The 17458-nt window shown below is 42.4% G+C and overlaps 1 protein-coding gene across 50 annotated transcripts in view; it reads left to right on the top strand.

The window, feature by feature from the left end:
* The window catches only part of PTPRM (protein tyrosine phosphatase receptor type M), an 829686-nt gene that overhangs the window by 559243 nt on the left and 252985 nt on the right, over nt 1–17458 (top strand). For all 50 annotated transcript variants that reach the window (XM_077975162.1, XM_077975163.1, XM_077975160.1 and 47 more), the window contains one exon: nt 6463–6595. In XM_077975162.1, the coding sequence (XP_077831288.1) occupies nt 6463–6595 (133 nt within the window). The remainder of the gene's footprint in view (nt 1–6462; nt 6596–17458) is intronic.

The following is a 17458-nucleotide window of genomic DNA, read 5'->3' on the forward strand; positions in this document are numbered from 1 at the left end:
TATTCTTTTCAGCAGTTCCCATTGTTACTGTCCTTAGCCCCGTTTTTCTTTCTTTCTCCCCCAAATACCAAGAGTGGCTTTGTGGTATTTGGTTTGCCACTGAAACCTTTTGCGTGTGATGTGAATGGGGTAGTTTGTTGCTCAGGTTCAATTGAGACATTGAACCCAACACAAAGCTGCAGCAGGAGGCTGGCCGTGTAGTCCCAGAGCCATTGTTGGTGTTGTCACCTGTGCACAGCTGACTGTGTTTCTGTGAGTCTCTTGTATCCTGCTCATTCCAGCCACCCTTGCAGTTCAGGCAGGGGAGGCTCTGGGCCTGGGTGGGGCCGTAACCTTCCCATGGCTCCCCAACTTACTTCCCTTCCTCAGTGAGCCTATGTATTGCTGCCACAATTGTTCTCAAGGTCCTGCCTTGTTATTTTCTGTGATTCCTTATTTATTAAATTTAGTCTGGGCTGTCCTACCCAGTAAGCAACACCCATCCCACCATAAAGCCTCAGTTCCCAACCCTCTTCCCAAGCACCCCCAGTCCCTGCCCCAGACCCTGCCCTTGAAGCTAGTGTGTGACTCCAGAGGCCCCTTTGTTCTGGCTTACGAGGCACTCTTCCCATCCAGCATTGAAACCTTCCCAGTCCTTCCAGCCCATTCATTATTGCAGCCTCTGACAATGAGCCCTCCCTCATCCCCTCCACTCTTCCCCCAGCTGGGCTCTGTAGCTCACTTGCGACACTTAAGACTTCTTGCTTTATTTACTGTGGTTGACTCCTTAAAGGAAGAGGCACATACTCAACTCTAATTCCCCTGCAGAACCTGGCTCCAGTACCTTGAGCACAAAGGGTACTAAATAAGGGGCTGTTAATTCAGAGGCTGTGGGAGCCAACATTAGCTACACATATGAATAGGACAGTGCTAGCCCGTGTTTATAGCTGCATCCCGTATATTTAGAGGGAACGTCTGAGTGTCACAGGGATGCTTCTGTATCTCTGATCTGAACACTGTTCACTCCCCTCCCCGATGTAAGTCTGAGTAGGGATCACCCCCTACCTTTTTTTTTTTCCTTTTCCTCTTCCCCTTCTTCATCCAGCTAGGAGGAGTGAAGAGACGGCCCAGGGCTCTGCGTGCTCTTGGATACAGCCACAGCCCCACTTCCCACCCTCACTGTTGGCTCCAGGCCATTAGGATTGCTCTCACTGGCCCACTTTCCCCTTGGCCCCCTTCCCAGTCTGTCCAACCTTATCTTCTGTGTCCTTGGAACTCCTGGTGGGCTACCAGCAGATCCCACCCATGCCCAGCCTGGGACATCCCTCCCTTCCCTCTTCTAGGCAACTTCAACACTTTTTGGCCTCACATTTCTTACACTTCCATTCTGGCCCCCAGTCTCCCCTCATCTTCTTGCTTCCTTTCTCCCTGGGAGACCGTTCAAATGCTCCACTCCCAGACCAGCACATCTGCTCCCCCCAGAGCCTGTGCGCTGCTGCGTGCGTGGCTTTCCACCGTTCCTCTGGGTGAAACATCAGCCCTGCTGGTTCTGCACGCTGGTCCCACCTCCCGCCTCTGGAAGGGCTTCCCTCCAGCAGGCGGCTCCTTTCCCTTCCATGTCATCAACTTCCCCCACTATAGTATCATTAGCGTTCACATTCAGAGATGCTGTCATTTCTTCCATCTTAAGAAAAAAAACACTGTCTCGTAATCCCTTTCTTCCTCTCTGGCTGCTCCGTGTGAATGCTCCCTTTGTCTGTATTGGCCTGGATGTCTTCCTCCTCCTAGCTGAGTTCCATCCTCCTTGACCTGCCCTTGTTTCCCTTGTTCACTGCCTAAGTGTCCCCCAGCGGACTCATGATTATAATCACCATCTTTTTGATGACAACCTCAAATTTATTTTCTACACCCAGGTCTCTCCCCTGTATATCCATCCAACTGCCTACTTGCTATCTCTTTTGGATGTGTAATAGCTCAAACCTCATTGGTCCAAAACTAAATTCTCTGTCTTCCCACCCACCCCTCCAAATCTGCACCCCTCGCAGTCTCGCCCTGTCAGTAGCGGCTGCGTCTCTCCAGTGACTCTTGCCAGAAACCTGGTTGTTATCCTAACACACTTAACATCCAGTTCACTGGCAAAACTGATGGCTGGACCATCACGGCATGTCTCAAGTTTGACGGCATCTTGCCACCTGCACTGTTACCTTCTCACTCCAAACCATGAATGTCTTCCCTGCATCTTTGTAATAGCCTCCTAACTGAGGTCTCTGTCTCCACCGTGGCCCGCTACAGCCCGCAGTACACACAGCTGCCGGGATAGTGTCGTTGACTATAAGCCAGATCAAGTTCCTCTTCTGCTCAGAATCCTCCAGTGGCTTCTCAAGCAGAGAGAATAGTTGCAGCGATCTAAGGAATTGTCCCCACCCCAAAATTGTGCTTCACCTTCTCCACAGTTCACGGCACTACAGTCACACTCAGTATTTCAGTCTTGCTTGTACCTTTTCCCTTTTCCTCCTCCCTGGATGTCAGCCTCTCCCACTCCCTTTCCTCTTTCAGGTCTCTACTCGAATATTATTTTCTCAGTAATTCCTTCTCCAATCCCGCATCCTAGCAGCTGCCTTGCCTTCACCCCACAGCCCACTCCCCTTGAAGTTTCTCTACAGCTAGCCTGGCCAGACACTGCCTACAATATTGGCTTACATTGGTGTCTGTCTTCCACACAAGGATTTAAGTTCCATGAGGTCAGAAGTTTTGTTTTGTCCATCTGCTCACCACCGTATTCCTTAAACAGTGCTTGGCAAGCAGTTAAGGACTCAATAAACGCTTGTTGAATAAATGAAGAATATTGCTGGATTTTTTTCCTCCACATTCAAGGTCAGCCTCGTACTAGTCACCACCGTGCAAAGTTCTGCAGCCGAGCTGTCCCTGCGGCTCTTCCTAACCCTGCCACTCCCCTCCCTTTGGGAAGACTTCCCGTTCACTCTGGGTGAAACCAGCCCGTGCTGTGGGCAGCATGGTCAGTAGCTCTGAGCATCACTGACAGCCTTCATGGTCTTCTGGGCTTGTACCCTTGAATCTTTTGGGAAAATTTGTGCAGCCAGTTCAGTAGTCAAAATTGGGCCCAGACCTCAAGCCAGTGGCTGAGTACATCGTGTTCTCGGCCTGGCCTGCTGCTGTTATTTAATTTAACGTTGAACACTGGGCCAAAGCAGATCGTTTTCTGCCAAGTTGAAAACCAGCTAAATACTGCGTTGGATAATCATTCTATTTCTTTTGAGGTTTTTTTTTTTCATACTAGATGTTATAACTGAAATCTTAATGCAATTTGACTGGAATACCACTCTTTTTTATTTTCGTGGCCATTATAAAAGTAATAACCGGAGTTCTCACTAGGAGTCAATAGAATGGGCATCTGTGAGGATATGCGCTAGGATTTTAGCAGTCTCTTAATCTCCCTGTAATACTTAGCTTATTCATCAGTGTAATGAATACAATACAGTATCAGGCCTAGATAATATCCACTGATAAATGGACACGTGCAAGTTTATTCTCTTCAAGAGAAACTAAATGCACATCGCTGTCCTAACAGAATACACACAAGAAGAGAAAATTCCTTTTAATAAGCAATTAAAATTTATACAAAAAGAAAAAAAGAAAAGTTTATACCATGAGAAACCTGGCAAGAAAATAACAAGACCAAGGGGGAAATAGAATGAAAACAACTCTTTTGCCAAGCAGTTTGGAAATTGTACTGTTAAATACATAGATTTGGGTGAGGAAAAATAAACAACCATCAGTTGCAACCATGCTCTGTCAAAAATATCCCCTGTCCAAGGCCGGCTGACAGGTATAACCAGAACCACATGTTCCCAAAACAATAAAAGAGGAGAGAGGAGCATCCTATTTAAGGAGAGCCTAAAGATGTTCATTTCAGGCAGAGATAGAGGGATAGGACACAGGAAAGCAGGAACTTCCTGGCAGGGGGCCTGGAGTCAGTGACACCCACCCATCAGGTTATCCGAGGGCTGTTTGTGTTTACACTGATGCTTCTGCAGAGTCCTAAACCCAAACACCTGACTCAAGCGGATGGCCAGTCCCAGGCAGCCCTCCCACCTTTTCTGAGTCGCTGTCCCATTTATCATGGTTGCTACCATCATCACGTTGCAACTGTGTCAGGCCAAGATACAACATTTCATTCTCTTGACCTGCAATGTGAAAGGAGTTAAAAGTCAGTGCTAAGAAATGATAATACTGAGCTTCCATAGGCTGCATAGCAATATGCATGCTGCTTCCTAAAGGGGATGAAAGGCTGCAGGTAACCACCCCTCCTTGGCCCAAAGCAGAACGGAGAGTCATTCACCAGTTCCCACAGAGCCAGACCCTCCTCTACTGAGTGTTCACAATGTATGCATTACATCTGTGCTGTTTTTATAGTAAAATATCTTAAGCTAAATAAGGTTTTTTAAACATTTTTCCCCAAGTGTTGCATTTACTGACATTACTTAGTTACAAAACATACCTTAACTCATCTATTTAGGAAATATATATGGAGAGCTAGCTATCTGTAACTAGTGAGATAAATGGAATGGCTTCCAGTATGTCAACATTGGAAGAATCAAACCAATTTGATTTTATTTTAAAAATTTGTTTTAATTGGACACATAAAATAGAAAAAATTAGACTTTTTTCAGTTTTGTGAATTTCAAATGTTACTTCTTTTTGTATGGATTGCTTAGCTTAAAATTTTTTTTTATCCACATACACATTTTGTCTTTAGATTTTTCTTAGCAATTTGATTAATGTGACAATTTCCTCCCAGTCAACCACCTGATGATATGTTCCGATAGAATATTGATTGGAGTGGTATATTTCAGGTGTAATTACCATAAAGGATAATTAACATGAATACCTTAAAGATTTAACTGGACAACTAGTTTGAGGGGTATTCATTGAAACAAAATAGCAGGACTTCCTCTTGACGTTGTCAGAAATAAAATAAAACTGACCTGTAGAGGCTTCTTCAGAAGGGTTTTTATCTCATAAGGTGTGCTTTCTGCATCACGGCTGCTGTTGTGGCTCTCAAATGATTGGAATAGGCTTTGTCATGGAAACACTAATGATCTTCCAACTCACTTCTCCCCTGACCTTGACTCACTTCCTGGGGTCAGTCTAATGACTACAGCCATGTTCCAAATGCAAGGCCTCATGTATAAAATCTTACCAGGAATAACTTTGGAAAGAAACATCATTTACATGTTTCCAAAGGAAACAAAAAAACAGATGGAAGGTGATACCTGGCACTCCCTCTTTCTCAGTGATGACTCATTTTGGAGTTTATCCTCCTGGTCTTGGTCCACCCTGCACAAGGGCTCAGACACAGTGACAGCGAAGGTTTTCATGAGTCGGGTGACGCAGGAGTGGAAAACCTCGTGACAGGGTGGAAAGAGCTGGTTTACAAACACTCTAATTTAATCACATTTTTAACAACACAAAAAGAAAATTCTAAGGAGGAAAATGTGGACATAAAGTTCCTCCTTTCAGAATGACCTGTCGCCTAGTAAGGGTGGTGTGACTCAGAGCATCATCACATTCTAATTTTAAAAGTACAAGCCCTTTTAAAAAGGAGTCTTTTTAGGGAATTGAACATTACATTCCTAATATTTTTCATCCTGAATGCACTTAGCAGAGGAAACATATTTCATCAGACATGAATTTGACATTCCATCGCATTATACAGTAAACAGGACAAACATGTCTCATGTTTTAGACATGAGAAAGGGGAGCTAAGACAGCCACCGCCCCGTAAGACCCTGGTTATCTCATTTAAACAGATATTAAATGTGGGTGCCAGCGGTGTGATCATCAGCCACTTCCCACTTTGTGAGTAAATTGCTTAGAAGGAGTCTTTTGCCTACCAGATGTGACCTAGATTTAGATTTCCAAAGGCAGGGGAAAAACTCTTTTGTGTTAAAAAACAATTGCTGGTAAAAATGCGTGGTGAATGAGCTTATCTGAGTTTTCCAGGTGTTTGGACTAATATGTTATGGAATTACTGCTTCGTTTATGAAAAATAATTGAGGAAAATGTTCCAGCAAATCAAATTTGGATAAAGGCTTAGGGATAGCTATTGTGGTGTTAGTAAGTTTTTAAATGGCAGAAAGAGCAGGAACCAATAGAGATAATAAAATAATATTTTTCTTAAAAAAAAACCAAAAACCTGTTTCAGAAGAGTCTTTTAGAAAAGGGTCACGCATGGGTTTGCTGTCCCGCTTGTGTTATGGTTTAGTAAAATATTGAAGAACAATGTGAACAATTACGCTCGTTTCAGTGCATATGAAAGCTGTTTAAAAAATCAAAGCTTGTCTGTCTGCTGGCTCTGATAAGTCTTATTATTCTGTTAAATGCAGCGAAATTTTTAAAAATGTGACATCTTTATTCTCTCTCACCTACTGTCTCTCCTTTTTCATTTCCTTTCATCTCCAGGAGCTGCCACTCCGAAACCAGTCCCAGAACCCGAGAAACAGACAGATCATACAGTTAAAATTGCTGGAGTCATTGCGGGCATCTTGCTGTTCGTTATTATATTTCTTGGAGTTGTGTTGGTAATGAAGAAAAGGTGAGCTCCTAGCTGTTGCCAAAGATACAGTTATATCCATTGTTTGCTGAAATGTTTCGTGTGTGTGAAAATACTCAGTTACTGAGCTGGCTTTGATAACCCAGACACATCTGTGACTCTGTGATTGTTAACATTTTTCATCATGTGGCATGGAAGGTTATGGGACAAAAATTTAGAGTAAATGCCTGTGATTCTGTGTGAATATGCAAAGCATATCATGCCAGAATAACATAAGCATCCTGTGTCTTCCCACACAGAGGCAGATAAAGCTCTGCAGAATCTTAAAAGCCACTTATTCACCAGGAAATGTTTAGTACTGATTTCCAACGTACTAAGACATTTGGTAATCACAAAGATATGAGAAGACTTTCCTTCTTATTATAGTGAGGATGATGATGATAACAGATTTTACGGGGCCTGTGTTGTGTGTTGGCACCGTGCTAGGGAAGGTAATCAGCACAACATCGTGAGAAAGAGAACCGGCAAGAGCAGTCCAACAGAACAATGCCGCGCAGGAGCAGCTCGTAAGAGAACAAATCATAGAGTACGTGGTATGGCTGGGCACCATGGCTCATGCCTGTAATCCCCGCACTTTGGGAAGTGGGGGCAGGTGAATCATTTGATCACTTTAGCCCAGGAGTTCAAGACCAGCTTGGGCAACATGACAAAAACCTGTTTCAACAATAAATACAAAGATTTGCTGGACGTGGTGGCACACACCTGTAGTCCCAGCTATTGGTGAGGCTGAGATGGGAGGATCACTTGAGCTATGATCACTCCACTGCACTCCAGCCTGGGCAACAGAGCAAAACCCTGTGTCCAAAAACAAACAAACAAAGTTGTGTGTTACGAGAGCCAAGGGATAGTCTGGGGGAGAGAAAAACAGATATGGCCATACTAAGGGATCCTCACCTCCCATACTTGAAAACTATGCAGTGTCTTGTTTTGCAGAAACAAGTGAAAACTTGCTTAATAATAAAATCTTCAATTTATGTAAAAATCCATACAAAAATATAGATACTAAGAATTGATGGCATAAATTTTCCCAAATAGAGGGAATATGTGGGTCTTGTCCATTTCTCTATTGTTTGAAAACAGTTGTAATCATGCCGTGAGTGAGTTCATGGATGGTAGAAGGTAAAGGTGGAGAGGTTGGCAGAGAGAAGGCTAGAAACTCTGATCTGGTCGTGGAAGGAGGTTGGCCTTGGGCCTGAGACTGTTGATGGCCTTTGAGCAGGTAGTAACATGATCTAATTTTTAGGAATATAACTCTAACGTTAGGATTGGACACAGTGAGGAGGGGAGAGAGCTCAAATCAGGAAGACCGGTAGAATGAAGAGAAAGAGCAAGTTTAGAAACAGTTAAGAGTTAAATTTTAGTAGCCATTTGGAGAGAGAAGGGACTATATAGAAAGAACTTAGAGTAATTCCTGATTTGGGCAAGTTAGTGGAGATATTTCTATTCACCAAAATCTGGAACATAGAAACTAGAAAATGGGGGGCGGGGGTGGGCAGTAAAAATGGAGAGTTCAGCTTTGCACATTTTTTTTTATTATAATGCTTTAGGTTCTGGGGTACATGTGCAGAACGAGCAGTTTTGTTACATGGGTATACACGTGCCATGGTGGTCTGCTGTACCCGTCATTCCATCTCCTAATGCTATCCCTCCTTTACACCCCACCCTCTGACAGGCCCCAGGGTATGATGTTCCCCTCCCTGTGTCCATGCATTGTCACAGGTACACACGTACAAGTGAGAACATGCGCTGTTTGCTTTTCTGTTCTTGTGATAGTTTGCTGAGAATGATGGTTTCCAGCTTCATCCATGTCCCTGCAAAGGATATGAACTCATCCATTTTTATGGCTGCGTAGTATTCCATGGTGCTTATGTGCCACATTTTCTTAATCCAGTCTATCTATTTTCTTTATCAATTGTTGGACATTTAGGTTGGTTCCAAGTCTTTGCTATTGTGAATAGTGCCATGATAAACATACGTATACATGTGTCTTTATAGTAGAATGATTTATAAACCTTTGGGTATATAACCAGTAATGGGATTGTTGGATCAAATGGTATTTCTAGTTCTAGGTCCTTGAGGAATCGCCACACTGTCTTCCACAATGGTTGAACTAATTTATACTCCCACCAACAGTGTAAAAGTGTTCTTATTTCTGTACATCTTCTCCAGCATCTGTTGTTTCCTGACTTTTTTTTTTTCCTTGAGACGGAATTCTTTGCTCTTTTTGCCCAGGCAGGAGTGCAATGGCGTGATCTTGGCTCACTGCAACCTCCGCCTCCCAGGTTCAAGTGATTCTCCTGCCTCAGCCTCCTGAGTACCTGGAATTACAGGTGTACACCACCACGCCCGGCTAATTTTTGTATTTTTAGTAGAGACAGGTTTTCTCCATGTTGGTCAGGCTGGTCTCAAACTCCCAATCTCGTGATCCGCCTTCCTTGGCCTCCCAAAGTGCTGGGATTACAGGCGTGAGCCGCCATGCCCAGGCTTCCTGACTTTTTGGTGATCGCTATTCTCACTGGCATAACATGGTATCTCATTGTGGTTTTGATTTGCATTTTTCTAATGACTGGTGATCATGAGCATTTTTTTGTATGTTTGTTGGCTGCATAAATGTCTTCTTTTGAGAAGTGTCTGTTCATATCATTTGCCCACTTTTTGATGGGGTTGTTTTTTCTCTTGTAAATTTGTTTAAGTTTTTTGTAGATTCTGGATATTAGCCTTTTGTCAGATGGATAGATTGCAAAAATTTTCTCTCATTCTGTAGACTGTCTGTTCACTTTGATGATAGTTTCTTTTGCTGTGCAGAAGCTCTTTAGTTTAATTAGATCTCATTTGTCAATTTTGGCGTTTGTTGCCATTGCTTTTGGTGTTTTAGACATTTAGTCTTTGCCCATGCCTGTGTCCTCAATGGTGTTGTCTAGGTTCTCTTCTAGGATTTTTATGGTTTTAGGGCTTATGTTTAAGTCTTTAATCCATCTTGAGTTGATCTGTGTATAAGGTGTAAGGAAGGGGTCCAGTTTCAGTTTTCTGTGTATGACTAGATATTCATTCCCAACACCATTTATTAAATAGGGAATCTTTTCCCCATTGCTTGTTTTTGTCAGGTTTAGCAAAGATCAGATGGTTGTAGATGTGTGGTGTTATTTCTGAGGCCTCTATTCTGTTCCGTTGGTCTATATATCTGTTTTGATACCAGTATAGTGCTGTTTTGGTTACTGTAGCCTTGTAGTAGAGTTTGAAGTCAGGTAGCGCGATGCCTCCAGCTTTGTTTGGTGAGAGAGGGCATCCTTGTCTTGTGCCGATTTTTAAAGGGAATGCTTCCAGCTTTTGCCCATTCAGTATGATATTGGCTGTGGGTTTGTCATAAATACCTCTTATTATTTTGAGGTATGTTCCACCCGTATCTAACTTATTCAGAGTTTTTAGCATGGAGGGCTGCTGAATTTTGTCGAAGGCCTTTTCTGCATCTATTGAGATAATCATGTGGTTTTTGTCATTGGTTCTGTTTATGTGATGGATTACGCTTACTGATTTGCATATGTTGAACCAGCCTTGCATCCCAGGGATGAAGCTGACTTCATTGTGGTGGATAAGCTTTTTAATGTGCTGCTGGATTTGATTTGCCAGTATTTTATTGAGGATTTTCTCATCGAAGTTCATCAGGGATATTGGCCTGAAATTTTCTTCTTTGTGTCTCTGCCAGGTTTTGGTATCAGGATGATGTTGGCCTCATAAACTGAGTTAGGGAGGATTCCCTCTTTTTCTATTGTTTGGAATAGTTTGAGAAGGAATGGTAACACCTCGTCCTTGTGCCTCCGGTAAAATTCAACTGTGAATCCATCTGGTCCTGGACCTTTTTTGGTTAGTAGGCTAATAATTACTGCCTTAATTTCAAAACTTGTTATCGGTCTATTCAGGGATTTGACTTCTTCCTGGTTTAGACTTGGGAGGGTTTACGTGTCCAGAAATTTATTCATTTCTTCTAGATTCTCTGGTTTATTCGCATAGAGGTGTTTATACTGTTCTCTGATGGTAATTTGTATTCCTGTGGGATCAGTGGTGATACTATATCATTTTTATTACATCTATTTGATCTTCTTTCCTTTCTTCTTTATTAGTCTGGCTAGTGGTCTATTTTGTTGATGTTTTCAAAAAACCAATTCCTGGATTTACTGATTTTTTTAAGGGTTTTTCGTGTCTCTATGTCCTTCAGTTCTGCTCTGATCTTAGTTATGTCTTGGCTCTGGGTAGCTTTTGAATTTGTTTGCTGTTGCTTCTCTAGTTCTTTTAATTTTGAAGTTTTGGTGCCAATTTTCTATCTTTCCTGCCTTCTCTTGTGGGCATTTAGTGCTGTAAATTTCCCTCTACACACTCTTTAAATGTGTTCCAGAGATTCTGGTGCGTTGTGTCTTCATTCTCATTGGTTTCAAAAAACATCTTTATTTCTGCCTTCATTTCATTATTTACCCAGTAGTCACTCAGGAGCAGGTTGTTCAGTTTCCATGTAGTTGTGCTGATTTGATTGAGTTTCTTAATCCTGAGTTCTAATTTTATTGCACTGTGGTCTGAGAGACTGTTTGTTATGATTTCCATTCTTTTGCATTTACTGAGGAGTGTTTTACTTCCAGTTTTGTGGTCAATTTTAAAATAAGCATGATGAATTGAAGAGAAGAATGTATATTCTGTTATTTGGGGTGGAGAGTTCTGTAGATATCTCTTAGGTCCGCTTTTTCCAGAACTGAGTTCAAGTCCTGAATATCCTTGTTAATTTTCTGTCTCATTGATCTGTCTAATGTTGACAGTGGGGTGTTAAAGTTTCCCACTATTATTGTGGGGAGTCTAAATCTCTTCATAGATCTCTAAGAATTTGCTTTATGAATCTGGGTGTTCCTGTGTTGGGTGCATGTATATTTAGGATAGTTAACTCTTCTTGTTGCATTGATCCCTTTACCGTTATGTAATGCCCTTCTTTGTCTCTTTTGATCTTTGTTGGTTTAAAGTGTGTTTTATCAGAGACTAGGATTGTAACTCCTGATTTTTTTTGCTTTCCATTAGCCTGGTAAATATTCCTCCATCCCGTTTGTTTTGAGCCCGTGTGTGTCTTTGCACATGAGATAGGTCTCCTGAATACAGCACACTGATGGGTCTTGACTCTTTACCTAATTTGCCAGTCTGTGTCTTTTAATTGGGGCATTTAGCCCATTTACATTTAAGGTTACTATTGTTATATGTGAATTTGATCCTGTCATTATGATGATAGCTGGTTATTTTGCCCATTAGTTGATGTAATTTCTTCATAGTTTTGATGGTCTTTAAAGTTGGTGTGTTTTTGCAGTGGCTGGTACCAGTTGTTCTTCTCATGTTTAGTGCTTCCTTCAGGAGCTCTTGTAAGGCAGGCCTGGTAGTGTCAGAATCTCTCAGCATTTGCTTTTCTGTAATGGATTTTATTTCTCCTTCACTTATGAAGCTTAGTTTGGCAGGATATGAAATTCTGGGTTGAAAATTCTTTTCTTTAAGAATATTAAATATTGGGCCCCACTCTCTTCTGGCTTGTAGGATTTCTGCAGCGATATCTACTGTTAGTCTGAGGAGCTTCCCTTGTGAGTAATCTGACCTTTCTCTCTGACTGCCCTTAACATTTTTTCCTGCATTTCAACCTTGGTGAGTCTGACGATTATGTCTTGGGGTTGCTCTTCTCGAGGAGTATCTTTGTGGTGGTCTCTGTGTTTCCTGAATTTGAATGTTAGCCTGTCTTGCTAGATTGGGGAATTTCTCCTGGATAATATCCTCAAGAGTGTTTTCCAACTTGGTTCCATTCTCCTCGTCACTTTCAGGTATATCAATCAAATGCAGATTTGGTCTTTTCACATAGTCCCATATTTCTTGGAGGCTTTGTTCGTTCCTTTTTATTCTTTTTTTCTCTACTCTTGTCATCTCACTTAATTTCATTAAGTTGATCTTCAGTCTCTGACATCCTTTTTTCTGCTTGATCGATTTGGCTATTGATACTTGTGCATGCTTCACAAAGTTCTCGGGCTGTGTTTTTCAGCTCCATCAGGTCATTTACATTCTTCTCTAAACTGGTTATTCTAGTTAGCAATTCGTCTAACCTTTTTTCAAGGTTCTTAGCTTCCTTGCATTGGGTTAGGGCTGCTCCTTTAGCTCAGAGGAGTTTTTTATTACCCGCCTTGTGAAGCCTACTTCTGTCAATTCGTCAACTCATTCTCCAATCAGTTTTTCTCCCTTGCTGGCGAGGAGTTGTGATCCTTTAGAGGAGAAAAGGCCTTCTGGTTTTGGAATTTTCAGCCTTTTTGCGCTGGTTTCTCCCCATCTTTATGGATTTATCTACCTTTGGTCTTTGATGTTGGTGACCTTCGGATGGGGTCTCTGAGTGAACGTGCTCTTCCTTTCTGTTTGTTAGTTTTCCTTCTAACAGTCTGGCCCCTCTGCTGCAGGTCTGCTGTAGTTTTCTGGAGGTCTGCTCCAGACCCTGTTTGCCTGGGTATCACTGGCAGAGGCAGCAGACCAGCAAAGATTGCTGCTTGTTCCTTCCTCTGGAAGCTTCAGACCAGAGGGGCAACCACCAGATGCCACTCAGAGCTCTCCTGTATGAGGTGTCTGTCGGCCCCTACTGGGAAGTGTCCTCTGGTCAGGATCCACGGGGGGTTAGGGACCCACGTGAGGAGGCAGTCTGTCCCTTTATCAGAGCTCGAACACTGTGCTGGTAGATCTGCTGTTCTCTTCAGAGCTGCCCACAGCCGCCCTTTCCACCAGGTGTTTTGTCCCAGTGAGGTGGGGAGTTTATCTATAATTCTCTGACTGGGGCTGCTGTATTTTTTTCAGAGATGCCCTGCTCAGAAAGGAGAAATCTGGTAGTCTGGCCACAGTGGCCTTGCTGAGCTGCAGTGGACTCCACCCAGTTCGAACTTCCTGGTGGCTTTGTTTACAGTGTGAGGGGAAAAGCTTTGTTTACAGTGTGAGGGGAAAACCGCCTACTCAAGCCTCATCAATGTCAGGTGCCCCTCCTCCCACCAAGCTGGGGCATCCCAGGTCGATCTCAGACTACCGCTGTGCTGGCAGCAAGAATTTTAAGCCAATGGATCTAAGTTTGCTGGGCTCTGTGAGGGTGGGACCTGCCGAGTCAGACCACTTGGTTCCCTGGCTTCAGCACCCCTTTCCAGGGGAGTGAACGGTTCTGTCTCACTGGCATTCCAGGAGCCACTGGGGTATGGGGAGAAAAAAAAAAAAAAAACTCCTGCAGCTATTTCAGTGTCTGCCCAAACAGCCATCCTGTTTTATGCTCGAAACCCAGGGCCCTGGTGGGGTAGGCGCTGGAGGGGATCTCCTGGTCTGTGGGTTGTGAAGACTGTGGGAAAAGCTCAGTATCTGAGCTGGAGTGCAGGGTTCCTCAGGCTCAGTCCCCACAGCTTCCCTTGGGTAGGGGAGAAAATTCCCCAACCTCTTGCACTTCCCGGTGAAATGACGCCCCACCCTGCTTCAGCTCTCCCTCTATGGGCTGCACCTACTGTCCAACCAATCCCAGTGAGGTGAACCAGGTACCTCAGTTGGAAATGCAGAAATAACCCACCTTCTGGGTTGATCTGGCTGGGAGCTGCAGACCGGAGATGTTCCTATTCAGCCATATTGCCAGCAATCCCAGCTTTGCACATTTTAAGTTCAATGCTCCTTTAAGATTAAGTGGAGATGTTCACTGGGAAGTTGAATATGCTACTGTGGACTAGAAGTAATAGTTTCTATAGTCCGAAAGTCATCAACATTTCTGGAGCTGAAGCCACAGGTTTGGAGGAGGCTCCTCAAGAGTTTTTGTAGAGTGAGAAGAAGGAATATCAAGGATGAAGGTAAAACCTTTGGAAATAGCAATATTTCAGGGCAAGTTAATATCCCAATATAGATACAAGCACCTCCTCCTTTTCTGCATCTCCCTCCATTTATGGTTCTGTTCTAGTCAAGCCCCAGGAAAAACTGTTGCTCTGTCACAGCTGTGCACATCCCTGGTCTTCGGTCCCCATCATTACAACTGTTTTTCCCCACTTGTCTCCTGCCCTTTCTCTGTTTTTCTACCCATCATGTGATTCCTATCTTCATTTTTCGTTCATTATTTATTTTCATTCCATTCCTCTCTACCCCTCTTTTCTTTATCCTTCTTTACCTATTTATCTCTTTATTTCCTTTTTTCTTCCTCTTTTTCTTATGCCTCACCTTTTTTTTTTTTGAGATGGAGTCTCGTTGTGTTGCCGGCTGTAGTGCAGTGGCATGATCTGAGCTCACTGCAACCTCTGCCTCCCAGGTTCAAGCGATTCTTCTGCCTCAGCCTCCCAAGTAGCTGGGACTCAGGCGCCTGCCACCACACCCAGCTAATTTTTGTATTTTTGGTAGAGATGGGGTTTCACCATGTTGGCCAAGATGGTCTTGATCTCCTGACCTCGTGATCCCCCCAGCCCAGCCTCCCAAAGTTCTAGGATTACAGGCGTGAGCCGCCGCGCCCGGCTTTTCCTGGCTGTTCTTCGTTCGTTCCCCAACTCAATGTTTATGTAGATGGCTTATTTTTGGCACCAGTAGTTTGTACTTTTTACAAACATATGACCCAGTATAAGTCCTAAGCAACAATAGGCCCTTCCGTGCCTGGACATCCAAACTAAACATTCTGAAGAGGTTTATTTTAAATTCTGGGAATACGTTGGATATATTTTATCATCTGGCAAGTTCTCTGTGAGGAATAGCCTGCAACTGCTAATCCAGGTGCCCTTGTGACCTTAGCTAAATGTCAACTAATCCTCGAAGGGTCTATTTCTGCAATATTAATTCATTATTCTACCTGGGTCTCTCAGGTAGTCGTGGAGGTTATGTTATAAATTATGCATTGAAGAGATGCCTTTGGTAACACATGGCCTTGATACAACTTTAGACTAAATGCCAATAAGTCATGTCACAGTTACCTGATTATTTACTAGGTAATAATCTTAAAAGCGTTGTCTTCACAGCATGTGCCACTTTGGGATTTGCTTTTTCTGAAAAATACAGTATGTTCTCTGTCAGACAAATTAGCCAGTATACCATGCTCATAAATACAGAACTTGCTGTTATCTTTAGACTTGAGCAGTCTTGTACAAACTATCATATTCCATAGAAATTCTTAAAACCATCCAATTGTCCAGGGTTTTTTACCTAATTTCAAGTTTAAATTTGATAGGTAGTGTTTTTAAGCAGAAAAGTTAAAATATAACATTAATCATAGATAAATTGCTGGGGTGTTATTGATAGGTAATCACCACATTGCTCGGTTGGAAGAACACTGAATTTAGATGTGGAATTCCTAGATCTGTATTTTAACTGACTTTGTGATTGTGAACTTCTCTGGGCCCTAGTTTCCTCATTTGTAAGTTGAGGAAACTCAACTAGATGATCTCTGAAGTCCTCAGTTCCAAAATACCAGGTTTCCTAGTAGCTAGTAGCAATGGTGACACTACTATGCATTTGCTATTATTCTAGAAGCACCACATGTGGTTTATTACTGTGTTTCCCTACTTAAACCTCTGCAGCAGCTCTTCCCCAGGCTCTCTCAGTTCAGTTCAAGCCCAGAGGTGATGGCTGGTGAGTGGTTTATCTTCCAGCCACATGTTTTCCACCTTCGCACAGGAGGCCCTCAATTAAAAGGGAAATCATGGGGAAATGGAAAAAGGAATGAGAGAGGGGGAAGGAAAGGAACTGCCTCAAGTGTGGATTTCAATATATTATTAGTTGTTTTCGTCAGTTGGAAGAACTTGTGAAACTTTGCACTCATCCTTGTGTGGGCTGGTTAGCCTGTGTTTCCTCTACTGCGGCCTTCTGAGTCGTCCACCTCAAATAGGTGCTGTTGGTCATAAAGACAGACTGGGCCCAAGAGGCAATGTGGGTGAAACAAATTCATTCATTCCTTCTAGAAATAAAATGGGAAGTCTGTCCTGCAGAGGATGAGCCAGCCGCCATCGTCTGCACTTGTCACATGCCAGGCCAGCTTGCCTGCTAGCTTAGGAGCAGGAGGACAGCAAATTCAAACACTGGGTAATTGCTTGACATTTTATTCGGAGGCATTGTCAGTTATTAGCTAAGATTGTTTTGCCTTCTGAAGAATTGGCCCTCTTTAAAAATTAGTTGTGGATGGTGGGCTTTTAACAGAAAATGTAAAGTCTGTTCAGTTCGTACTAATGCATGGAATTATTTAACATATAGGCAATAATGACTAAAAACTGACATGACCATCGGCTTTATTTTAGGATGTTTTACAAACCCATCACAAAGCAATGACTAGTTTTTTGTTCATGTATATTAATTCATTTGGCCTTTACCTGGACTAATACCATCTGAAACCTTCTTTTCTTCAAAACATTTCTTGAAATGTAAACACTTAGTTTTACTTGATCCTGTAAGCAAAGCAATTTTTTATTTTCCTTCCCCCAAATTATGTGTTCCTTTAAGGATTTGACATTTTGATGCAGCAAATCTTAGGTTGTGAGGTAAATGTCTACAAAATAAATGTTTCATATAGAACCACGGGGCAATGTACTCTCAAAATTAATATAAAATAACTTGAATAGGACATATTTGTTTTTTACCATGTTTCATCCATGTATAATTAGATATATTTGTATAAATGAAAACACCTGCATTTTTAACATTTTTCATAAGGAATAATTTATCTCAATAACATGTTTGACAGAATTTAGTATATAAGCACTATCAATTTTACTGTGATTAATTATATTTACTATTGTTTCTAAAATTGCTATAGATCTTTCAGGAGTTTGAGAACATTTGTATTAATTATAGTAATATTCCTGTCTCAGC

Source organism: Macaca mulatta, chromosome 18, assembly GCF_049350105.2.
Source record: "Macaca mulatta isolate MMU2019108-1 chromosome 18, T2T-MMU8v2.0, whole genome shotgun sequence".
Lineage (NCBI taxonomy): Eukaryota > Metazoa > Chordata > Mammalia > Primates > Cercopithecidae > Macaca > Macaca mulatta.